The 26,826-nt window shown below is 37.7% G+C and overlaps 1 protein-coding gene across 5 annotated transcripts in view; it reads left to right on the top strand.

Annotated features, from left to right (window-relative positions):
- The window catches only part of WTAP (WT1 associated protein), a 36,350-nt gene extending 11,343 nt beyond the window's left edge, over nucleotides 1-25,007 (top strand). For 2 of the 5 annotated variants that reach the window (XM_073337822.2, XM_073337821.2), the window contains exons 4-8: nucleotides 8,919-8,977; nucleotides 10,755-10,882; nucleotides 16,104-16,282; nucleotides 21,242-21,396; nucleotides 23,654-25,007. In XM_073337822.2, the coding sequence (XP_073193923.1) occupies nucleotides 8,919-8,977; nucleotides 10,755-10,882; nucleotides 16,104-16,282; nucleotides 21,242-21,396; nucleotides 23,654-24,237 (1,105 nt within the window). In that variant the 3' untranslated portion in view covers nucleotides 24,238-25,007. Of the gene's footprint in view, nucleotides 1-26; nucleotides 1,273-1,380; nucleotides 2,269-8,918; nucleotides 8,978-10,754; nucleotides 10,883-16,103; nucleotides 16,283-19,675; nucleotides 21,397-23,653 lie in introns of those variants that run through there. The other 3 variants (XM_073337824.2, XM_073337825.2, XM_073337826.2) reach the window with 3 other exon arrangements.
- The last annotated feature ends 1,819 nt before the right edge of the window (nucleotides 25,008-26,826 follow it).

The following is a 26,826-nucleotide window of genomic DNA, read 5'->3' as shown; positions in this document are numbered from 1 at the left end:
GTAAAGTAATAAATGTTTTTTGTATAAACAAAAACTTTTAAATGGGATTTCTCTCAAATCCTAATGGGAAAAGTACCACTCTGTCCAAACTGTTATTTCTAAAGTACACCATGTAGCAGTACATGTAATTTGGTAGTTGACAATGGCCAAGATTTTCAAAAGTGATTTTGATGTTTGGGTGTCCAACTCGAAACTTATTAAAAGGGCTTGATTTCTCATATTGCTGCTCTCCACCCTCTGAAAAATCAAGCTTCTTTAAAGGTGTCTCAGCTTAAATATCCAGAACTGAGGCACCTGAAATCACTAGTCACTCTCAAAAGCATTTGTCAGTATCTATAAACATGTCCTTGGAGTTATCAGGGTTCAAAAAAAATCCACTTTAATTGTAAATAGCATACTAGTATTGGTGAGTAGGGAGAATTAAGCAGCTAGAAACCTCTATTAATTTAAGCTTTTTATTTAAAAACAAGTTTCTGGCAGTCTTCACACCCCATAAGGATCTCTTGAATGTGGATCAAATATCAACTGATGCAGTGCTGTCTTTCTGAGGCTGCATACATTTTCTGTACCTCAGCTGCTTAACCTTTTTCCCCAAGTAGTAGCTGAGTGAAATTGGCAAAATTGATCCATATCACTACTGCTATTGGGAGTTCTTTAGCCAGCACTGAAACTGACAATCTTGTTTTTCCTCCACTGTTATGGAAAGCTGTCTGGAACAAATACACTGAAACTATTCAAAGGAGGGAACATCAGAAACAGACTTGGGAGAGCAAAAGAGACTGACTATATGGGGAAGAGAAAGAAGTCCCTTTCCCTAGCCATTAAGTGGGAGTATTTAAAATTGGTCAGATGTTCTCAGATTCTGGCTAGGAGGTTTTTGTAATTGTAAAAGTTGCAACAGTTTAACTTAAATCTGTTCACTTATCCCAATGTCAGGCCCTCTGATGAGCACAATCCAGTTGTAAACAAATTTAACTGTGTCCACACAGTTGGGATTGTGTCAATACAGGGATGGATGTTGGTTTAAGTAAATAGATTTTAAATAACAATTGTTAAATCATTGCAGATCTTGTATGTAGATCAGGCCAAATGAAGGGAATTCACCCTGTGTTGGAATACCCTCCTGCCTTTAAGCAGCTGGAAGTGGTAGGCTGGATTTTTCACCAGGCTGTTACTGCTGAACCTTGCTGGTGACTGCACCCCACCCAACCACCTGGTCTGTTGTATGGCCTTCATCCAGGAATTTTTCAAGCCTGTATCTCATGTTAGATGGCAAGTGACTTCAGAGTTGTCTTTGGACACAGGAATATACATAAGTGTTGTCTCACAACCTTGAAGTATGAAAGTTGGGACTTTTTATTTTTTTTTTCCCTTAAGATAATGGAGTATTTACTAACTAGCAATATTCATGTTTACATATCTAGTATGTAGGAATTGTATAGACTGATTTTCCTTGGTTGTATATTTTGACAACTTAAAATGTTTCAGTGGTGTCTGTGGGAATCTTACTGTCTGTATATGTTGTGCACCGATTATCAGTGCACATTTGTGGATAATGTTTTGCTGTTCTTAAATGGGGCTAAAAGATGTACACATGAAGTAGACAAACATCGCATCCTGGCACTGGTTACATCAGTGAGTAAACAAATCATTAACTTGAAGTTCCACAACAAATACTGTCTTTCCAACTCTTTTTCAAACTGGTTACATGAGTACTTTTTAAAAATAGATCTAGCTGCACCTAGGGGAACCCAAATTCATTATAGCTCTGCATGACGGCAGCTGCTGGGTTTTTTTTCCACTTTATCAAGTAGCTTACTACTATAGGAATGACATTCCCCTTGCTTATACAGACAGCTCAAGAGCAGACTATGGTTCCAACATTTATCATGGAATCCTGCCTTTAAGTCTGCTTTGTTCCCCCCCCATGTCATTCCTAACACTGTTTCCACTCTACAAATGGCTTCTGTAGAGCACGTATGTACATCACTTGTGAACTGCATGAGGCTGCAAATGTGAATAACGTAGCTGAAGTCAACGTACTTAAATCTACTCACCGCGGTGTCTTCGCTGCAGTGAGTCAACAGCTGATGCTTCCCCGTCGACTCCACCTCTTGCTCCGGTAGAGTACTGGAGTGGATGGGGGAGCGCTCAGCAGTTAATCTATCATGTCTAGACTAGACACGATAAATCAACCCCTGCTGGATCAATCACTGCTCGTCGATCCTGCGGGTAATGTAGAGAAGCCCTTAGAACTTAATGTACAAGGTAAGTAACTTCTCTTTCTTTTGAGTAGTGTCCCTATTGGTGCTCCACTAAGACTCCAGAGCAGCATTTCTGGAAAGAGGATCATGCTTGAGAGCTGGATCTAAAACTGTTGATAAGACTGCTTTGTCAACAGCAGCATATGGCTGCCTGGAGACATATACCAGAACAAAGTGTTTGGAAACTGTGTGAACTGATGCTCAAGTTGCAGCTTTGCCAATTTGAGTCTACTATACTTTTCAACTATGTATGTGTCTCCCAGACAGTGGATGCACTGTGAATGTCAGTTGCTAACTGCAATAGATTCCAAGCATGTGAGGCACTGCTTGAGTCCCAGGGACCCTGGTATAGCACACTAATGACAACCCCTGAGCAGAGTCTCTTAGGGGGTGGTGGTGTTGGGGGGGAGGGGGAGAAAAAGAAATGGTGTTTAATGTAGGGGAAAACCCTAAAACAAAATAGAGCTATAAAGTAAAAGGAAACAATGTAAACCTGAAGCAGGCATGCTAGATGCTCTGTTGCAGAACAATTAAGTAACGAAGGGTGGTGGTTTGACCTCTTGGGCACAGCTCTGTATCGCCTCTGTATGGACATGAGGAAGTCATGGAATGAAGAGGCACTGCTACCAAAAATCTCAGATTAAAGGCGCATGGAGGGCATGCGCATCTGAAGTGGAACATACAAAGGGAGGCTACTCAGAGAAGTCATGTTCTAAGGTTGAACAATTGCAGCACAAATGTTAAACTCCTCACTATACAGGCAAAGGAAAATATCTTCCTTATAAAAAGAAAAGGAGTACTTGTGGCACCTTAGAGACTAGTGTACACTTTCCACAGTATGCATCCGATGAAGTGAGCTGTAGCTCACGAAAGCTTATGCTCAAATTGGTTAGTCTCTAAGGTGCCACAAGTCCTCCTTTTCTTTTTGCGAATACAGACTAACACGGCTGTTACTCTGAAACCTATCTTCCTTATAGCATCTTCAAAGTTCTGATCATCACCTTTCCAGAAGATGAACAGCCTGACTAACTGAGGCTGTTTTAATCTAGCAACAGTCACAGGTTTATTATTTTGAATGACTTTTAAAATTACTTGCAGCTAAAACCACTTGGATTTGGACTAAGCTGTCTTCGTTGTGACAAAACCGTGCATGATTGGCACCATCTTTCCTACCTGAGCTTTGACAGATTGAGGGAGTTGCAGGGTACAAGCCTATAGGTTGAGTCCATAACTTATCTAATGAAGGAAAGTGGGAATACGCTTGGCTATTGTTGAAGGGAAGGCATTGATCCACTCCAAGAAGGCTAGGATGTTGCTTAAGAAAACTTCTCGTCATTGTTCTCAGCTATTACTCTGTCCAAATCATCTTTTTTAGTGAATGTTGGTTAGAAGGTTGTGATGGAACAGTTCTGGCAGAACCATAAGTAATGATATCCTTGACCCAAGTCTCTCTTTTTGGGTAAACCCTGGGAATAGTGGTGTGGTGGTTCCACTTCTAGTAGTGGATTAAAATTAGATGTCAATGCTACTTTTTCTGGAAATGTCAGTTAACAGTATTAAAGCCCATAAAGTGTGTGTTTGCTGTTTGGAGCCTACCAATGGTAGACAGTTTTTGTTTTTAAGGGAGCAAGAGCCCCAAAGATCATGTGGAACAAATTACTCCCCTACCTGGATGACTATTGTGCATAATTTCGTTATTCCCCTTTTTATTAATCTATGCATAAAACCAGTAGGAGGCTAGTGAGGAAGTATGGGCTCTAGTGTCAATCATCCAAGATAAGTTATGCTTGTATCGCTGTGGAAAGCAACAAGAAGAAATGCCAGAGATCTGTACAGTAAATTTTTTAAAAGGATGTTGAAAAATTGAGTTAAAAAAAACTAAAAGGTTTCAGGTCTTGAAAACATCTCCTTCAATGAGAGACGGAGGTCCTTCAGTCTATTAACCTTCTCTCTAATAAATCAGATATCAAATTTGTACATTAAGTCCAGAAAGGATCATTAAATCATCTAGCCCAGCGGTTCTCAAACTGTGGGTCAGGACCCCATTTCAATACGATCGCCAGGCTGCATTAGATTTACTGGGGTTTGGGGCTGAAACTGACATCTGAGCCCCAGTGCTGAAGCCCTCAAGCTGTGGCGCCCCGTCCGGGTGGCAGGGCTTTGGCCCTGGGTGGTGGGGCTTGGGCTTTGGTCCCCCTTCCCAGGGTCCCCATAGTAATTCTGGTTGTCAGAAGGGGGTCGCATGCAATGAAGTTTGAGGAAACCCTGAAGTAGTCTGACCTCTTGTGTAACGCAGGCCACAGAATTTCACCCAGTTACTCCTGTATTGAGCTCAGTAATGTGTCACTAAAGCATATTTTCAGGAGAGGCATCCAGTCTTTATTTGATGACCTATACAGGGAGAAGATCCTGACGGCTAGAGAGCACATTAATCTTAGATAGTCATAAGAAGATCCAATGGCTGGATCAGATGGGGAAATAAGATGCAAGCTTTCTAACAGCAAGCATAATATTGGAACAGATTATCAGGTGTGGTAGGTCCTCCTCACTTGAACTCTTCACATCAAAGTTTGACATCTATCTTTTTAAAACAAAACTATAGCTCCTCAAAAGTTAAACTGAGTGGAGGAATTATTGGGTGGAATTCTATTCATTGTGTTTATGCAGGAGATCAGGTTAGATTAGGAGGTTCACAAATGGGGTCACGAGTACATGCATGAAGCAGAGAGCAACTACTTTAAATTATATAGTTTAAATCTAGTGTTCTGGAAAACTATACACACCCTACATTGCAGTAGAAAGGTATTTACTTCAGAAAGTATTGTAAACATAATGCAGAAATCTTTGTTTCTAATCAATATATATTTGTATTATCACCACGTTAAGGAAATTGGGCTCTGGGGATTATAATATCGTGCATGCAGGTTTGTCATCTTGAGGATAAAAAGGTGGGACAACAGAGGGCTTGATTATTCAGCTGCTGAAAAGCTGCACTAAACTAGACCAATCAAAACACTGAGATCAGCCCCCCCCCCCCCCCAAGTGTGTGTCTGACTGTTAAATTACAAATTATAGTATGGTACTCGGGGGGAGAAGGAGGCTTGTGGCCTAAAGCCCCCCCCTGTAAAGGCCAAGCATTATGCAGAAGTAAAGGTGGCATGATACGGCATTGCCACCCTTACTTGTGCAGTTCTGCACTGCTGTCGGTGGTAGCACTGTCTTCAGAGTTGGGCGACCAGCCAGCAGTCGCCACTCTCCAGCTGCCCAGCTCTTGAGGCAGCACCTGCCACCACCACCAGCAGCACAGAAGTAAGAGTTGCAATAGGGCACTAGCAAATCTGCTGTGAAAAGTGATTGTTAATACCACTTTTCCCAGCCTCCCAGTTAGCTAGCAAGTCTGCTCTGAAGTCTGTGCTAATGTCTGGTGTAAAAAGTGATGCACAGTTTCTTTCCGACCCTGGAATTAGACAGTAACTTTAAAAAAAAAACACAAAAACCACTTTTCTGTTTATAACAATTCAGTAAAAAATGGTTGTCTTAATTTTAAAAGTGGCGAGAAAAGGTAAATTCATTTTAACATTTAAAATAGTGTTAAATAAGCGTTTAATTTATATGGGGGGGGGGGTGTCTCTCACTTAGTGGTTTGCTGTCTGAGAGGGGTTGCCAATCCAAAAAGTTTGAGAACCACTGAGTTAGATTATGTTGACTATTATTAGCCTTAAAATCTGTAAAACCCTCCTCAGAGGGTACTTGTGCCATTTGTCTAGAAGATAAGGTGCTGCTCTGGGAAGCAGGTTTTGTTCCCAGTTCTGCCACTGACTTGCTGTGAGCGCTTGGGTAATCTGTTACCCCTACCACCCATTTGTCTATCATGTCTGTTTAGACTGTAAACTCTTAATGACAAGGATTCTGAACTGTTTGTACTGTGCTTAGAACAATTGGGCCTTGATATCTGTTGAAGCCTTTAAGAACCACTGTAATACAAATACTTGATGCATGAACAGAATCCAGCTCATTTTTTCTAGCTATGCTCTGTATTAACAGGGGCAACAAGTACACCAGACCCGCGCTAGAGCGCGCATCTATATAGCACGAGTTTGCATATAACGCGGTCGTGGCCATGGATCCCAAATTTAATTCCTTTAATTGTAATGCATTTTAACGCGGTCCCCACTAGAACGCGGTACTGCACATGAATCCCAAATCCTGCGTTCTAGCGAGGGTCCGGTGTAGTAACTCTTGTCACACAAGCAAGCAAATACAGATGACTATTACACAAAAGAAATCTGTTCAATAAGAATGTGGCATTTTTAGTCATACTTCTGAGTAAAACTGCACTTTGACAGTTACTAGGAAACTGGCTTAATCTTCCTAGCCTTTAAACCATCAATTTTCATGAAAAAGTGCCGTTAGTTAACACCTATTAAATGTGCTGTTCTGTCTCAAGTTTAACGTTTCAGGAAGTAGCATTTCACTGCAGCTCCTGCTGCAGATGAGTTCTCTGGGGTTATGAATAGATGCTGTTATAGGAACATATGTCAAAGGCAGGAGTTAAAGCACAGTAAATAACCTCAGTGCAGGATTTTCACTCCTGGATATTGTGCCTTCCTGGCTCTTCAGATTTTTGCTCCTCTGTGGTACCTGTAGGCTGACTGTATGGCAGGGCTTTTCCGTGATCAGAACATTCCAACCCCAGGTACCTCAGAGGCTTGAACATTTTGAGCTAGTTCCTTTTTGACTGGTCAAGAAAGGAACTTCCTCTATGAGCTGTCTGATGACATATGAAGGTTAATTGTGTGCAGTAAAAGGTTCCCTTGGGTCTGTTTACACCCCCCAAGCATGTGGCATGCAATGAAAACTGCAAGGCTTTTTGGTAGATAAGTAGATTCCACTTATTAGCAACTGCCAAATAACTTTTTACTGGCAACTGAAATGCTAATAAGTGGAAGGCAGGTTTCTGAGTCAATAGCCAAGGAAGGAAATAAAGGGCTGCAGCCTGGGAGGGCATGCTCCCAGAAAATCTGCTTACAGGCGGGGTGACAGCAGAGGGAGGCTGCAGCCCACATGCCAGGCTTTCTGTGCGGAGCAAGGGGACTGGGAGCCAATGGGGCTACACTGTACCTCCCCCTGTGCTCTCTGGGGTTGGGGATAAGCACATCCACAGCCTCTTGAAAAAATTAGACTGAAGCAAGCTCAGCATTCAGACTTTGAGTTAAACTACTGGTGTACTAGAGGAGCCTCCTGCTGCAGCTGCCCCCCCACAGTCTTAAGAGCTAAGGAAATTTCCTAAATGTGTAGAGGGCACAAGACCCAAGAATGAATCCTGTATGGTATTTTCAGAGAAATAATAATGTAAGTAATTTTGTTCTTGAAAATTGATATTTAAGCGTCAGAACTTAGTAGAAATTCCAAAGGAAAATCTTGAAGGAAAAAAAAGCTGGCCATAAAATAGAACAGATTAAAAATGTTCCTATAAATTAGGAGATGGCAACTTTTAACAGAAATATTATTTTACTGGGTGCGTTCACTTTATTCCTAGGGGTCAGGTGCTCTCATAAATAAATTTAAGATTTTATTTGGACAGATCACTCCTTCCCTGTAACTGAATTTTATCTCAGATTAGACTTTTTCAGACCTTTAATCGAAATGGAAAAATGTCTCAAGGAATAATTGCAAGAATGTTCTTATTTAAGCAAAATTCTGAAGTTGTGTCTCACGGTCATTAATAAAATATTAATCTTATTGTATACCTTACCATTTGATAAAGACCTCTTGAAGTCAGCTATTAAGTCCATTGGGAGCTCATTGCTTTGAAAAATCTAGGTAGTTTATTTAGTAGTCTAATTTTTTTTTTCTTGTTCTTAAGACTTTGACCTGGATGTCCAAATGCCATTCTCCCCCCCCCCTTCCCCCCCAAATTTTGTTTGCATCAGGATGGTGTAATCTAGAGTCTTTTTGAATAAATGGATTATTTAAGTATTCCATGGCTAGAGTAGCTAAAAGATGGCCAACTCTAACAACTGCTTGTTTGCCAATAACTTAACCATTTGTCTCCCATTCACTGGATTTTCAGAAGACAATCCTGGCTTGAACAAGCCAAGAAAACTTTCCAACTTTTCACCTTATTAATTTTGACTGTCTGAATCTCTTGATGGATTTCTAAATCCACTTGTATGCTGTGCATTTGTGTTCACTTTTTATTACTAAATTTTGGTTTTGATAGTTTTGCATTTGGGAACACGATAATATTTAAATGAACAAGTAAAGTGTTCCATAAAATTCATGACTAAATAGTAAACATGAATGGTCTAAAGTTTTGTCCAGAATAATGCAGACAACCTTCTAAGACTTTTAGTATGTCACTTTTTTTAGAAGGTAGTGATTTTTCTTTATCCTTTTCTCTTTAGTTCAGAAGCAGAATTAAACTTGACTTTCAGCCATGAAAGTCAACTTTTCCATCGTTTTAACTAGCAAATAGAAGATTATATATATGTGTATCTGTGTGTGTGTGTATATACATACGCACACCTGCATGTATCCCTTGTGACCTATTCTGGTTATGGTACAAATGTGTATTATGTTAGTGTTTTTAAATTAAGATGCCTCAGTCTAATGAATCAAGGTTCAGAAATGTTTGTTTTCCTCCCTTAATAGGTGGAAGCAATATGAAGCATATGTACAGGCTCTGGAGGGCAAATACACAGATCTTAATTGTAAGTTAGTCTACTTTCAAAGTCACAAATGTTACACAAATCTGTTTAAATAGTGTTTCAAGTGATTTATATGCCTTGTAAAAAAAATAAAATAAATAAATAAATTACAGTGGGGAATGATAATCTGAACAGAAGGTGTTACCTGGCTGGTGCACTGGCCGGGATGGTTTAGTATAGGCCCACAAGACCTGCATCCTCTAGAGCAGATATCCACCCCCTGTCTTCCAGTGGCTTCTTCATCTATCAGTAAATGGTCTTCTTTGTTTGGGCATGTATAAAATTAGCAGGTGTGCCCCGACTGGGGGGGGGGATACATATCGTTTTTAAGACAGACTTTGGCAATCATTTCTCTGTGAAAGAGAGGCCATTTTACAAAAATGTTCTAGGATGAGAAGTGAAAGGATTTTTGGTTAGGGGAAGTGGTCTAAAATGAATCGCCAGTTAAGTCTTGTATAGATCATGTATCTTAATTTACCACTTTTGAATATTCACCAGCTATGCTGTTCTTTAACTGTAGATCTTCTCCTTTTGAAAGAGAAGGAGAGAGATTTCCACCCACCCTAAGATTGGATGAATGAGTGTGTTTTAGGGGTAGCTGAGTTACCAATCCTACTTATGTCACTAATTGGATTGGCAACTAAAATAATGGATTCACCACCCCGCTTTCAAATCTTGAGAATTCTTTGTACCACTACTCTTCAAGGTGGCTTTGTTCTCTTTTTCAACCTGTCTTTATCATGCTTGCTTTGAGAGAGACTGACCTCTAATTGGTTTCTTGCTCGTTATGGTTTTGTACATGCAACAAACTGAAATGAGTGTATACCATGGTTTCCCTCTGTGCTGGGACCACGCTAGCCCTGTAGAAGTGCATGAATGGACTAGATGTGTAGCTTCCACTCGAATGCTCCTGCCATCTTCAGGTGCGGGAACAGCTGTACCAGCACAAATAGTCGGTGATTAAAACTATTACAGATTTTGTACAAAAACTTTTTTAAATCCTCCCCAAAACTAGTATTAAGTTTTTCCTTAGTGTGCATTAAAAGAGCTCAAGTAGTTTTAAAATAACATTGTTAAATAGCACTTCCAGCATCTTGTCAGATTAGTTGACAAATGCTATGAGCAAAACAAAAACATACATTATTATAACGTCAGTAGAAAACAAAAATTGAATCCCTAACTTACATTTCCAACATACCTAATAGAAATGTTTTAACATGGTGTGTTTGGTTGGAATGAAACTTTAAAATGTGATTGGATTGCCATCTCTGAAGTTTTGTAATGTCAAAATGTGACTGTGGGGTTTGGACATTCCAGCTTGAGTATTGTCTAAAAACAATGCTGCTTAGAAATTGAGTACAGTTGCTGAGAATGCACAGTCCTCAGCTATACTGGTCTCTTTCTGAAGACCTTTCCCTCCCTTAATACCAATGCAGTTCCTTGGGTCCTAGTAGCAGAGTAGGAGTGCTAATGAAGAAGAGGCACAAACAGTGGCTGGTTTACACTAGCGCTGTTGCAGTTGCTACTACTGGTATTTAACATGATAGAAAGCTTTCAAAAAAGGATTAGTAGAAACTAACAGGGACTAATGTCACAAATTTAAAATGGACTTTAGAGTAATTCCAGTATCTAAACCTTGATGTTTTTGACTTAGTTTTCCTTTTAATCTATTTTTAAAGCAACCAGTTTATTCTTTCTAAAGTCATCATAGTCTTTGAACTAGTCTGTTGTAAACTAGGCTATTAAAGTTTGTGCTTTCTGTATTTATCATTAATATTAGCTAATGATGTAACTGGATTGAGAGAGTCTGAAGAGAAGCTGAAGCAACAACAACAAGAGTCTGCCCGAAGAGAGAATATCCTAGTGATGAGGCTGGCAACTAAGGAACAGGAAATGCAAGAGTGTACTGTAAGTATTTAATGTTGATAAATGTCTTAATGTTATAGGAATGTGTTTTCAGCTGAGCATGTACTGCATATTGTTATCTTGTAAGGGAAAATAGGATCAGAATCTAAAGAGTAATTTAATATGGAAGAATATACATTTTAACTTAAACTCAAGTAAGATATTTAATAAGAGGCCCTGAAACATAAACCCTTGTGTCTGAGGCCTAAAGCCTGAACCAAAGTACTTCCAGGCATTGCTAAGCAAAGCTGGGCTGTGACCCAGAGGCAGGCCCTAATTGCAGTACTTGGCAAGAAAAGGGCTCCTTGAAAGCACGTACTAATGATATAAGTAGTAGTAAGAAGAACATGTGCCAAGATGACACCTGGACATCCCGATAAGAGGATACTTACAGAGTTAAGGAACAACCAGGTGCATCCCAAAGACAGGGTCAAAAGGGTAGCATGATGGACAGATGTGTTTGTTTGAACCAACATGATCAAAGTGGGAAACAGCACCCTAATGAGTCAAGGGGCTGTACCTCAATACGTCAGTAGGGATGAGTAATCTGTCCTGCAACTGTATAAAAATAGGTCCTGGAGCGCACATCTTTGTCCAGCCTAGGGGGCAGTGGAGTGCCCTGCCACTGACTGAGCTGTGCCCATTGTTGGGGGCACATATTCGTAGTATGTCCTATAGAGTCTATGGGAAACTACTACTGTGCTTCGTTTGACAATAAACCTGGCCGGGTGCCTTCATACCTTACTAGAGTCTGTGGTTTTTGGGAGTTCTCTCGGGGTCTGCTGTATCAGCTGTCTTCACAGAGCTGGGGCAGCACACAGAGGGAACATGCATGTAGCCGACTTATCATTGAACCAGAGCAGAGCACCTCACGGTAGCTACCGACAACAGATAATAAATATAGCAAAGACATTCCTCTCCTGATCAGTGGCACTAATTCAAGTGCTGTTACATTCAAACAATTCCATACTTTTGCTGCTGCTAGCCTGTTGCATGAGGCCATTTTCTTTTTTTAATATATAGTTTATCGAATGTATACATGTAAAATAACTTCTTCACTTTGGATATGGGAGCAGACTTTGGAAGTCAGTGGCATTTTATCCTTAAGCGCCAAGCATCAAGGTCTACTGCTGGAGCTTCTGGTCTGACATAATTCAAATTGATGTTGGGTTGCTGGTTTTTGTTATCCTTCCCACTGATTCAAATGGGTAGACAATGCAGTAATTTTAGGAAAGGAGGTTTTTTAAAATCAGAATTCTTTTGAAATTTAGCAGCTCAGCTTTTCTTTTCCCTCAGGGTTACACTTCAGTTGCTCCTCCTTTTTATATTTAATGGTTTTTTCTTTCTACTCACCCTCTCCCCCCTTTTACTTTTCTCTGATTTTCTATCTTTAATTTGGCCTCTGGGGATTCCTCTTTCCTTGTTTGGGATTCTCTTGGAATTCCATATTTTCTCCTTTTTACAGGTTTCTTCCATATCACCTCTACCTTGCTCACTGAAAAAATAAATACTTGATTAGATGAGAAACTCAGGAGAGAGAGAGAGCTATAAAATGCTCCCTAATCATAGGGGTTAAGTGTGCCATCCATTCACAGTGCACTCCTAGGATCTGCTTGTATGGGGAACAAAGACCTAAGCGCTATTGAGAACAGGTTCACAACCCCTTTCCCTTTCTCCAGTCTTCTTCCCTCCTCCTCTTCGGGATCACAGAGGTGCCAGTAGTAGTAGTGTGAAACGTATTATCAGGTTTACACCACTGGTGCAGAGCCACCTTTGAAATATTGTCACAGTCCTCTACTTCTGCTGTGAAAGTTAAGAAATGAGGGGAGAACATGTTTTCCTTTCCCCCATCCCCATATTCTTATTTACAAATGAATGACTTCAACAATTTTATTTTTCTGGTAAGGAACATTATTTCAGTTCAGAGAGATTTTTGAAATACATACAGGAATCACTTTCTTTTTAGATAGTCAGATTAAACTGTTTCCACGATGAGTCTGTAGAACATAGATCAGTTGTTGAATTTAAGTGTGTGTGGGGGGGCATACCATTGAGCTTGAAAGACTTAATTATCCAGTAGCTGTAGATACGAGATTATACATTTTTTGACAATCATGTAAATCCTTGTAATGATGCATCCTTACCTTGAGTACTGCTCCTTTGTGTCATGGTGCAGTGTTGCCAGGGATCCTTGTCTTTGGCTGCAGGTTATCATTTTCTTGGCCCTGAGATGGCCTCGCTCTTCTTCTGTGGCCTGGCTGTCCTGCCATCTTACATAAAAATTTACTCCCCTTCTAAGGTAAGAAAAGGTCCAACTGAAAGTCCAAAACAAATGCTCACATTTATGGTTCTTCTGCCTTGTCGGGCTCTACCAAAGTACTCTGCTTCTTGACCCCTTCTCCGGGCCCCTGCGGAGCGTCTTGTTTTTCTTGTCTTGGTTCTGCCGCAGGATTCCCCTACTGCCTCCCTGGATGCCTGGCCCCTTCCAGGAGCTCACCAATAGGAGTTAACTCTATGGGAAAGCTCTGCTCTAACCACAAGCAGCCCCAAACTACTGGGCTTCCCATGCAGGCGTGTCCCATCTCCTTTACAGCATCTCTCCCTATAGTGCATTCTCAGTTGTATTTAAGAAGTCCTTCCTGATTCTCTGCAGCTGGGTCACTAATTAAGTTGCCATATCACCATCAGCTGAGGTCACAGACAGGACTGAGCCTGGTTTTCCTTAAAGAGACAGCCATCCTGTGACAATCCCGTGAGGTTTACTTGGAATGTCATTAAATTGTTTGCAGATAGGACACATATACCTAAAGAAGATTCTCTTACAGAAACTTTTTTCATATTTTTAAGATGGAAATGTATTTTAACTTCAGGATGTCAAAAAATACAAATTGCAGCTTAATTTGTCCCTTTAAAAAACCCATTTACATGTTTGGAACACGTCCTTTATGAATCTCCTCTTTTTGGGGATGGTTAAAAGGATGGAATATCCACCTCTAAGTGGAGATACAGAAAAGAAAGATATATATATACCCTTGAGTATGAGGGCTTTTTTTTAAAAAAAAAAAAATTAAAAAAAATTGGAGAGGCTGGCTAGTTAGTTTGTTTTGTTGTTGTTTTTTTTTTTTTTTACTCTTTCATATTTGATTTTGCAATGCAGTCTTTGAGGAAGCTTGGTATATGTTTTAAATGATGATGGTAGAAACCTGTTTTGTAACATTGGAAGTGAAGTATTTTCACAAATAAAGTACTGGCAGCATTATATAAGAGAGTGGAGCAAAGCTAAGAGAAAAATGGGATGAATGGGGTTTTGTAAACTAACAAAATAAGTTAGTGAGGTCTCACTGTTTAGTGGAAAGATGAAGTCCATTAAATAACTATAGTGAAACATTCTATGTAAAATGATTACCTAATCGACATAGTATAGTTGGTAAAAATACAAAATGACACCACATGGCATTCTTTAACTTTTGACCGCTTAACTTTGCAACCATAACGTTTTTAGTGTAGTTTTGTATGTAATATGTTTTATATAGAGGGGAATATATAATAAACCTGTTCTTGGAAAGCATCTTTGAAAAAAGGCTTTGTAATTGGTTGACCAGTTGAAGTTTGTTTGAAAGACCCCCTGTAAATGATTAAAACAAAATGACTCTTCTAGTTTAAGATATCCACTGTTTCACTTGGACTTCAAGTTGCATAATTAAAATAAAATCTAATCAATCAGAGTTTAAACTGGTTTCAGGGACTAAACCTGCCCCTGGGTCTTCGCTGCTGTTTAAAGTGGTGGTGGTCTTTCAGTCAGATTTTTGTTGTTGAAAGACTCAAATAGCATAAACTGACTATACAAAGAGAACAGTCAAGCTAACTGGACATGCAGTTCTGTCAAATGCACAAAATAGAAAAATATTTGTGTTTTTTTTAGTTTATCACGTATACAAAGCAGCCTCAATCCTGCAGGCAGATCCTTGTGCCTGGTGCAGAGCTTCTTTGACGTAAGTGAAACTTTACTTAGGAGAAGGATTTGCCAGTGCATATCTACCTACAGGATTGGGGTGTATAAGTGATCACAGCAGCTAAAAATCAAACAAATTTAATTTTTAAAGTTGATGTTTCTTTCAGCCTGTGAAATTCTTAATTTACTTAGTTGTAATAGAAACATGAGAGAGGTTTAGGAAGCATATTAAACTGAATTTAGTATAAACCGATTCTGCCTGTGCTAAGGGGATGTAATTTTAACAAGTATATGGATTTAGAATTCAAATACTTCTGTTTAGCACCCCTTTTAAAGTAAAGTATATAAAGATATGGTTTTTAAGTTAAAAGAATTCACACTTCCAAAAATGCATTTGAATGAATCCTATTTAAATATGGTAACAGTAGTTCTATAAGTAATTCATGTGCTAAAAGAAAATAGGTAAATTAAAAGTAACTACAAATTTTTCTTTTCATTTCATTACTGGATTGCAGATTCTGCAAAAGAACCTAAATCCAAACAAAACCCCCTTTTTTTTTTTTTGTTGAAGTATAGCTTAAATTTAATTTAAAACAAGATAATGAAGTTTCATACTCTGTAACAAAACACAGATTTTCAACCTTAGCTTCCTGATTATTCTTAAATAAGAATACCGCAAATAATACAAACCAGCATCAAAGGTGCCTGTTTTGTGGTCTTCATAAACACATCAGGATTTTAGACAAACAATTTGGAAATAGTAAGAACCACTATTTATTTGTCAACATTAATGTCATCACTCTGATTTGGTCTACATTACAGGTATATGGAAACTAGTCAATTTCTAATTTGACTTTGGGAAAACTCTGGTTTTGATACTCTTCCTACTTGTAGTCACCTTTCAGAAGAATGCAAACAATCAAAAAGTAGAGTATTATAGTAGCCTAAATGCTATTCTTATTATGCAAACCTAAATTGAGGTGGTATGAAGAATTAAGTAGATTTGGGAGAGAGAAGCAAAATTTGTAGCCTTTAAATTTAAAGTAAACTGAGCCATATTTTTTTCTATTCTGGGGTCATTTTCCTACTGATTTATACTTTAGTTGATACTGCTGTCTGCCTGTGAATTTAACAGTTACAATATGGAAGGAAAATGAGCTTCTTTTAACTCCATCAGCAGAATAATGTGGCTTCTTTTAACTGTCCATTCTGAAATCATTGACACTTTTTAAATTATAAACAGTAACAATTTGTTTCTCTTATTTTATGCAGAATCAGATTCAGTACCTCAAGCAAGTCCAGCAGCCTAGTGTTGCCCAACTGAGATCAACAATGGTGGACCCAGCCATCAACTTGTTTTTCCTAAAAATGAAAGGTGAACTGGAACAGACTAAAGACAAACTGGAACAAGCCCAAAATGAACTGAGTGCCTGGAAATTTACGCCTGATAGGTAAACAAAACAAATACTCCCCAGTCAAGACTACCCTGACAGTCTCACTGCGAGAATGCTATGGTGGGACAGCCACGTACTCGTTTCCACACCAAGACTCAGACGTTTTGAGCCAAAAAGCCACATTCTTATACTGTCCAGCTTGTAATGCTTAATGTAAAACTTACCAGATGAACCTTGTGTTTCAGCTTTTTTCTCCCCCTTTGCTTCAGAGGCCTGATGGCGTCGGACTATTCTGAAGAAGTGGCTGCCTCTGAAAAAAAAATTTCTTTTCTAGAACATGTAGACACGTGCAAAGTGGTTCTATTTGAAGAAATAGAGGGAGAAACAGAAGGCTTAAGTCTGTGGCACACTGTGTCTACAGACAGTTTGGAGGAGAGAGAACCTAGAGATTTTAAATCATGAATTGAACATGTAAAATTCCAGTAAAATGTAAAAATGGAATATGCTTCGCTCTTAACCTTGAGCCTAGTGACTTAGAGACACTGTAAGTCAGTTTTGCCAATAAGACTGGACTTCCTGCTTGTTCACTGAACTGCTGGGTCAAAACTCAATGAGGTGAATTTTGCATTAAAGAGTTTATTTGCTAACCAGCTTTAAATAGCCACAAGAGAGTGCTATTTCATATTGCATCAGTGGTAGTGTACACTTCTGACTGTTTAGCATTTGGGCTATATAGCATTTCACTGAGCCTTAAGTCAATATGATTTTAAATAATGGATTGTTCTCTGGATGGTTGATGATACTGTGGACTCAAAAATAGGACTGTATAAAATACAGGTACTATCTAATTGCAGGTTTTAAATTGTTTGAAGCAATATATTTGATCACAACTAGAGTGTATGATTAGGAAAACTAGTTGTGATAAGTATTTCACTGCATGGAAACATGCAGAAATGAGAATTTTTTCAAACGTCTATTCTGAGAACTGATCTCAAATGCTTCATATATAAGGCACACATAATGGCAACTGTCTTCAGTGTTGGTATGGGGTATTTTTTGTTTCATTGTATGCCTGTTTTTGTATTGCACTTCTATATAATATGTGCCTTGAAAGCGTTGTTAATATAGAGCTTAAGGAACACAACGGTAATACTATTGTACTGTGAAACTTTTGGGGTAATGAACGAGAATGTTACCTTTAAGATGTCTCGTTCTCTGAAAAGAGAGGGAAGACCATATTCTTAAAAAAAATAATAATTTAAACACATGCATTCTTCTGGCTGGAATCAATTAAGGAGCTTTGCTACTCTATTGATGCCTTTTTGTAATGTTGTCCCAAGTTATTTGCAAGAATAGTAATATGGGACAGCTCAGAGTGCATGTTTTGAGATGTGTAAGTGTGCAGAGAAATGTGAAATTATGTGGACTGGTATAGTGCTCATGTATTGTTAGCTGATTAGTTTGTCAGAACATTAATGTTCTAAATATACAGTCGGGCACTATTTCATGACTCCGTCCAACACTGTGGAAAGTTCACTGTAACCAAATCATTTTAAAAAAACAAACCAAAACCCCAAATCCACCAGGTTCCATTTTATAAAAGGTAATGTATTCTAACTGCTTATTGTTCAAAATGCACTTTTCATTAAGATCATTTAAATTTTAATTCAACTCACTTAAAGTATCTTAAACTGTTGTGCTTCACATAATTAATGTGGGCAAGAAAGAGTAGTGTGCTTTTGTGTAGTGTTACCTAAGCGGTGGATTTACATCAAAAGAAAACCTTCAAAATTTTAATTTTTTAAAAAAATTATACATATATTGAATCTATTTTGCTGTGACAGTATTATTTAAGGTTTTAGTGATCTAGCATCAAAACAAAGGTAAGACTTGCATTAGTGAACAATTGTGTTAGTGTTACCAAGTAATTTGAAAGTACTGTTTACTATAATATGCAGTCAAAAAAACCAGCCATGCTGATTTCTTGGTAATTTGAAGTTTATAAATCAGTTAATTTATTTAGATAAAGGATGCAAAACTGTCCTTTGGAGCAAAATGTGTTGTGTGACACTGAGGTGACAAATGTGTTTCTTACCACTTTGTCTTAATTTCAAGCAGAAGTATTTAAAATCTTGTTTTGCTAATTTTTATATAGTCTTTGAGGGGGGGAGGTTATGTTGTGTTTAAAAGTAAGTGATAAAAGAACTGAACAATATTCCCTAATTCAAATATTGTGTAATCTGAGTCTAATCATGGTGCAAGTATATGAATACATATTAGATACATGCAGGAAATAGAATGCAAGGAATCAACAATTTATTTCTAGTCTGTTCGTTTGTTTCAATATTTAGGGAACTCTTTTATTTGTCATTGGGTTCATGATTTTATTTTCATTGGTAAAGAGATGAGTCAGACTGCTCAAGCTATAAAGGGTTTGTAGAAATTTTTATTGTTTCACTAGGAACGGTTTCCCATTTTCGTCCTGTCCTTCTGTATAACTACTTTTATTTTATGGCACCTCATCTCATATTTGAAAGAGTTGATGATCTCCTTCAAAATCTTTAATTGTTCTGAACTAACCCGACACACGTCTGCTCCAATTCCATTGCAAGCCCAAGTTTAGCATCAAGCCTGGGACTTCATTGTAGTAGATGCATACAGCATTATACTTGCTGACAGATGTTTAAAGGGGGAAAGAAGTGAGTGGTTTTATTAAGCCATTTAAATCACCATTTAAACATTCAGTACATAATACGCATTTTTGTTTAAATAAAACGTCAGCGGAAACTTCACTTATAGAAAACTTACTGTTACAAATGTTAGTCTTTTGAAATTTAACCCCTTCCATTTTTACAGGTTTCATAGTATGTGTTCGCACATAAATTTGGTAAACATACAGTTGCAAAACCTGGTTCTGTGACTTTAATCAGAGTTATTCTAAGATTTACTGCCTCTGATATTCTTGCATGTATTATCTTGATTACATACTTCAACATGCAAGGTAGGTTTGTTCAAACTCAGTAGTGCAAAGTGTTTAGACAAAGTAAAGTTTAGAAAAGTAAATTGCATTATAGGTAACTGTGCAAATTCCTATACGGGTAATAAAAGCAAAAGGTTTGTTGTGGCAGGAACAGACATGGTGAAGAAATAGCAGGCATTCTAGAATGGTGCAAAGCTTCTGAAGTTGTTAATGGTGCATACTAATACATGCAACAGTTGGCAATGACTGTTGTGAAGACATTACATGATGATCTATAGTGGTAGTAAATACAGAATAAAAGCTTACCAGTAGCAGGAACTTGGAAATGGCTAAATCATTGCCTGTCTGCCTAAAAGCTTTTGCAATATCTGTCACATTGGTTAAGTCCAAAGTGGTCCTAGTTTACACAGAATAAATAAGCATCCCGTAGAAAATTTTTATCTTAAATTGTATTACTTGTATTGTATTAGGTCAGCACAACTCTAAGCTTCAAGAACTTGGCATTGGACATCACATCAAGATAAAGAACAGGTTGCTGTATTAAGCACATTTGCAGGCTTCCAGGACTTTACACAGCCAGATTCCTTCTGGAGCAGCCCCTCTGAAAGATGTGGGAGAGTCAGTTGGAAGACTTTAAATGGACAGAGTTGGCAGAACTATTAAAAATCTGAAGTGTTAAAAGCTTGAATGCTTAAACAGTTAATTGAGAGATAATTTGAAGTGACTTTTGGCTGGGCACCAGTTTTGCTGGGGAGAGCTGTGGTCTGAAGCACACTAGCAATATTTTTTTACCTTTTTAATATGCAAAATTTCATTCTGCCCTTGTAACTTTATTATACAGTCTCAAGCTGACCTCCTCAGGCTTGTTACCTAATACAAGACCTGAAGTTCAATCACAAACCCATTAATTCTGTTTTTCCAGGGCTTTCATTTCCTGTGGAAAAAGAGGACTGCTTCATTATATATGTTGCTAAACCTCAAAGAAGGCAAAATATTTGTGGTTACTTTCCAAACTTTGGCAGACCAACAGTGTTAGAGGGCTTTAGCTATCAACTTTATTTTGTGATTAAATAAATATTATTGCCTATATATTAATTTGCATACTAGTTCCTATAATGCTCTACATTGCAGTTTTAACATGAAGATTTAAGATATGTGTATGTTCCTGATTTTGCAAAAAGCAGAATATCAGATCTGCTTTTTCCCCATGAAATACTTTTTGGTCTGGTGTTTCTTGGCTTTTGATCACCAGGCACTCTTAAAGGTACACTGTCAACTTTGAAATCTGGTTAAACTTAAAAAAAACAAACAAAAAAAAAACAAAAAAAACACTACTTGCTCCTGAATCCCCCTGCTGCCTTGTATTTTTCAGCTCCATTTTCTCTTATCTCCCCTCACGCTCTGTGAAAAACACAAAGGAGGAGCTGACTGTAGCTATTGGGGAAACAACGAAGCAATGTATATAATATAGTCAAAAGTACGAAACTGGAAAAATATAAATATTTAATCATTCAGGTATGTTAAGTAAGAAGTTTTCATGCTGATCAAAAAAACACATTAAATTCAATATTCTTCAAACCTGACAGTGTAAAAATAAATAAATAAATAAAGCTGACTAGCTAGTAAAATATTTAGTACGTAAAGTGAAGGAGCACTTTTAATGTTTGTAACTCACTGTCTGATTACCAGGCACATAGTTAACCTTTTTTTTTTTCTTCCTTTGAGAATGGACAAATGCCAAATTGTGTCCTTGATAGTCCAGATGTCAGTAATCAAAAACATTGTGGCCATTCATATTTACAGTAATAGAATTTGCCTTTCGCTTTTATGGAACGGCGACAGAAGATCAACAGACATTGGAACAGCACGTGGTAACTATAGGGAGACTTTCTGCTATGACAATTACCTTGAGGCACAATGTTCCTTAAATTGTGACATGCAGAAATCGCATCTCCTATCTCTGTTATAATTGTAATTGAGGAAGATTACAGAAGGTTTTATCTTCATTTTGTGATAGATGGCTCTTTCCTTTGCAGCCAAACAGGCAAAAAGTTAATGGCGAAGTGTCGAATGCTTATCCAGGAGAATCAAGAGCTTGGAAGGCAGCTGTCCCAAGGACGCATTGCGCAGCTTGAGGCAGAGCTGGCTTTACAGAAGAAATATAGTGAGGAACTAAAAAGCAGTCAGGATGGTAAGGGCTTTTTTAAGAAAATGGAAATTGCCTTGCATTTGCCCTGGCTTAATTATTTAATCTACTGGTCATGTGGATATTGTAAATTATCCCGTTACTGAGCAGGAGACACTTTTTTTTTTTTTTTTTTTTTTCCCCCCCCTTTCCCAGAATCAAAGGGACAGTGTCAGGTTAAACGTGTAAATTCTTAAACGTGTAAATTTAAATGTGTAAATTCTTATCTGTGGTGCTGGTTGCCTTAGATTACTAAAACAAAATATTTAAGGGTAACTTCGCTGTTTACACTGGGGTCAGAGTCACTTTAAGGTGGAGAATGAAACTATTTCACTTTTTGGGTCTGAACACAATATTCTGCACTCCTTGGACAGCAAAAGCTGCTGAACTGTTAAATGTAAAACTCTTACTTTTTATTAATTGGATGTTTATAGTCTCACTTCATTTGCTAAAAACAGGCTTTTAATAATACCTAAAATCAGTAGAAATGTTCACAAATCTTTTTACATTTCAGTGACTATTTTTTACACAAATGTTCTGCAATATTCACAATTGAAATATTGCAGCATTTGTTAGTGCCTCTGAACCTGCAAGTGAAACTACCTGTGAACTGACTGACTTTCACCTAGCTGAAATGGAGGAAAAAATCCTAGACTACTAAATTTCCAGCCTTAAAGGTTCAGAGTTTGTAACATAGGTCAGGAAATTTTTCTTCTAAATTTATTGTCTGAGAGTGGCCCTAAACAGACTTCTTTATAAAATATTTTAAAAAGAAAGTTTGGGAGTTAAGTCTGACACTGTCCCTGAAACCAGTTGCGGAAAAGAAAAGCTAGAAGTTCAACAGGACTATGCAGGTTTTATTTGACTTTACAACCTGTAGCTGGTTAATGGTTTGTGACATGATGCACTTATTTTTGAAGATAGGACTATCTGCTTCCTTTGTGAGGAAGCTCATTGTAGAATGCCTAGAAGAATTAGGGAAAATAGTTCTTACAATTGTGACATCAATTTGCAGTATGTTACTGGAATAAAGACTACTTTTTCGGTTCCCTAAATTAATGCATTAAATCACCCAAGTGACTTTTTCCTTCTAAATTTATCAAGTTGGTAATTGAAACAAAGGAAACGAATGTTCTTTCAAAAACTGCCTCTGCAGGTATCTGCTCTTGAACATGATGCAGTGTTACAAGCTTCAGAATGATTTAAAAGCAACCACTGGGGGTATGAACGCACACTCCCTGCAGAACCAAATGTTTTAAGTGAGGTTCTAAAAGGCCTGAGACTGTAACCAGCTCACAATTCTGTTCTCTTTTTTTTTTTAGTTTCCTTTACAGCTGCAAATAATATGAGTTAGAGTTCTGAAAAGTCCATCTTCTCGAGATACTTTGTTTATAAAACATCAAAATAAAGTAATTGCATGTTTTGCTTTGTCATCGTAGAGTTAATGTGCAGTTTAATGTAAAAAGTGACCAAAAATTGCATTGTGGGATTCCATATTTCTCTTATTGACTCCTAGTCAAACTTGCTCAGTTAGCCAATACAATTTTTTCTTTCCCTGACTCCCGGTATTGCATCCTCAATCCAGGCTATGAGAGGCGAGCTGTTTTTTTCTTTTGTTATACATCCAAACTAAAAATTCTACAGTTGCAACTTGGTTAACAAATCTGTTAATGATGCACAAGTCAGACTGGAATCCATCTCTCTCCTGTTGTACTTGTTATGCAAGGCTGAAAGGAGGAAAAGTAATTAAATCACTTATTGTTAGTAAACTAATGATTCTGAATCATTCTGATACCTACAAGTAGCCCATATGTTGCATCAGAATGTGCTTTGTCACTACCTTTTTTTTTTTTTTTTTTTTTTTTTTTTTAAACAATAGCTGCTATAGTATTGTACCTGGAAGTGAAGTTCACTTGCAGTATATTTCCTACTAATACTTTTGAGTTCAGCTATCTCCCAGCACGTATTTCTACACTGTCCCTTTGTCCTAGAGTGGATTTTTCCACACACTCCTCCACCCTCACCCAATAGCTGTGTTTGAAAAAGTATGCAGATGGCAGTTTGGAATTTAGGATTTCCTCCATACAAAACATTGCAACATCACACAATTTGCAGATGCAACAGCTGAAAATACAGACCTCTAGGAACTTTAGCATACGAACCTTTAGTAATAACTCTATCTGCTCAGGATTCTATGTACTGTTTTAGGGTCCAGGTATGTGAGCTATTAAGTGTGTGCTCCAAATGTGTTTTCTCTATATAGAATTGAATGACTTCATCATCCAGCTTGATGAGGAGGTAGAGGGTATGCAGAGTACCATCCTAGTTCTCCAGCAGCAGTTGAAGGAGACTCGCCAGCAGTTGGCTCAGTTCCAGCAGCAGCAGTCCCAGGCCTCAGCCCCAGGTACCAGCAGGACTCCATCTTCTGAGCCTACAGACCAGGGAGAGGCCATGGGTAAAGACTGCAGCCGTCTGGCTAACGGACCGAGCAATGGCAGCTCTTCCCATCAGAGGACGTCTGGGCCTGGATTTTATAGGGAGGGTAGTGGCACGGAAGATGACTTCCCAGCGTCTCCAGGGAATGGTAATAAGCTCTCCAACCACTCTGAAGATAGAACAGTCAGAGGAGGTTGTAGCTACATAAACCAACTAAGTACTGGGTATGAAAGTGTAGACTCTCCCACTGGCAGTGAAAACTCACTCACTCACCACTCAAATGACACAGACTCCAATCATGATCCTCAAGAAGAGAAAACAGTGAGCATGAAAGGTAACAGAACTGTGGGTTCTCGTCATGTTCAGAATGGTTTGGACTCCAATGTAAATGTCCAGGGTTCAGTTTTGTAACATTTTTTTCTGCAACACTTTTATACAGTGTCATTTAAATTGGGAGAGGATACTGTCCAGAAACTGTTTAAATTAGTGCATACTTGTCACAGTTTTGCCTTTTTGTGGTTTTTTTGCTTCAATACCTCTGCCACTTTGGAAATTTTAACAGTTAATTACGTTGAATGTTGCTAAAAGGACATTTGTGTAGGCTCAAGTTATTTTTATATGAGTTAATGTGAAGTTGAAAATGGAAATTATTTCCACAAAGTATAACATAAATGATGTCTGTACAAATCTGTGTATATCTAGAACCTGTGCTGTGTAAGGGCATTCTTACTCATATTGTTATATTTACACCACATTCAAAATTTGTCATATTAGCTGTGGGTTTATGACTGCCAAGTTTGCCCAGTACAGTAGTTTTATCACTAAAAGATGGACTTGTTGAAGGAGTCCTGTAGTAGTTCCAGTGTTAATTACAGTTTTTTCCACCATACATCTGTGCATTTCTCCTTAGGTGACCGAATGTTTAAGAAGTTTGTGTGCATAGTTACTCAGTTTTTAAGAACTGTTGTATCTTGTTTATGCATATTGCTCTGTGACTCCAATATTATCTTACCTGTACTGACCAAACCTAAATAAAGACTTTTAATAATGTAATTTATTTTAGTCTGCATTGGTTTCATGTGATGTATTTGTATACAATGCATTTTTATTGTACATGTTTTCTGTTGGATTATTTGCCCACTACCAATCTACATAGTAAAAAATCATGCTGAAGACCTCAAGTTTGAGACATGTGACATTTTTCTTTTTAATAAATAAAAATAAGTTCTTGTAGTTTAATTTCAGGTTGGCTTGGTGGCTACGGGTGCTTACCTTGTAAATTGTTTTTGTTATCACCAAATGAAGAAGTGACAATACTATGTGTGAAGAATTGATATTGCAGACTTCATGGTGTCATAAATCTGATCCATAGCGAGGTATAAATGTCTTGTGTGTAAATTCACAAGGAATTAAACTATAAAAGCTGAAGAAATTAAGTTATTCCTGGTTTCGTTATGATTAACTTAACCTTAATCTTGAGTTAAAGCAAATCTGAAACTGCTTAAAAATAGATCACACTTTATATTGTCAGATAAATGTGTTTTTAGTTACAAGTTCTTCAGCACCTGAGTTTCTGGTGACACACTATGCTTTACCAATTTAAAGGTGGCAGTATGAAAACAAGGAGATTACTTTATAAAAATGGCACTTTTATAAACACAACTATATGGCTAAAGCCCTGTGGCACTATCTGGTGGGTTTAGGGTTAAGTTAAAGTTAAGAACCATACTTTTAAAATTGCTTTAATTTCACCTTTAACTAGAAATGCATTGACACTAGATAACTTATCAGTCTGTTACTTGAAGGTTTTATGCCGCTTGTGCATAGTGGAGGCAAAAAAGAGATACTGCTGCCAACTTTGCAGCCTGCTTGTGGAAGCACTTGCACTTCTGTTGCTGCAAAGCAGTACTTGTAAGCCATGTAGATTTTTGGAAACCATCTTTTAACTAATTGCTATTAAAAGAAACTCTACAATCCATTTTACTAAATTCTTATAAGAATAAATGTTTTGATATTTTGTTTGGTACTGTAATCTAGAGAAGAATGTGGAGTCCATGGTATACTAAAGGTGTCTACAATAGCAATATCAAAAGATGAGGGGATGGACATAACATGCTATGAAACAAAACCATGGACGTAATAAACTGCAGGAGTCCTGTTAGACATCAACATGAAATATAGCCGATCTCAATAAATGAGTTAAAAGGAGTTTCAGATACACTATTGAATCCAAGGCACTTCTGTGGTTTGATAGGCAATTTTTTCTCACTTGTATCTGCATATTTCACAGCAACTAGGGAAACTACAGGTGAATGATAAAATTGACTCTGTACAGTGCCATCAAATGTTCAGAGTAAATACATGAAAAATACCTTTTCCTCTAATCTTCAAATTACAGCAATATGCTGTTTTTAATTGATTTTCAAATGTGATTTTTTTTTAAATTGACTTCCTTATGTAGTTATCTGCCTTGCAAAATAAGGCAGTCTGATTTTGAATATTAAAAGCATTGTTTCATTTAAATTGCCTGTTTACATTTTAAATCTTTTTAATATAAAATGACTTTTTTCCCATTGTAATGGTATGTTTTAAAATTAACTTTATTAAAAAGATAGAGTGGAGTAGTTTGACAGTATTTAGGCACTCTCCATTCTAAAGCAGATCATACTAATTTTTATAAAACTTGTACATTGCCTTAGTGTAAAAACTTTCTATGCCAAGGGTAAACCAATTGCTGTTCAAATACTTGTTAAAACTATTTCCCTCTCTATTCTCCACTTGCTATGTTAATTGTGTTCCAATAGCCAGAGTTTAAAAAAAAAATTAGTGTATAAGTTTGAGCAGTTCTGCAATCCTTACGTTGGTTAATGGGATAAAAGTTTGATCTGTTTTGCAAAATGGCTTGCTTATTGGAACATATTTGTCAGAACGCAGCACAACTGGGAGGAAATAAAGCAATGTAAAAAAACTGGCTAAACAGTTTGAATATTAAGTATGTGT

Source organism: Lepidochelys kempii, chromosome 3 (assembly GCF_965140285.1).
Source record: "Lepidochelys kempii isolate rLepKem1 chromosome 3, rLepKem1.hap1, whole genome shotgun sequence".
In the NCBI taxonomy this organism is placed as follows: Eukaryota; Metazoa; Chordata; order Testudines; family Cheloniidae; genus Lepidochelys; species Lepidochelys kempii.
The sequence above is the reverse complement of the archived record's forward strand: the minus strand, read 5'-3'. Positions and strand labels throughout refer to the sequence as shown.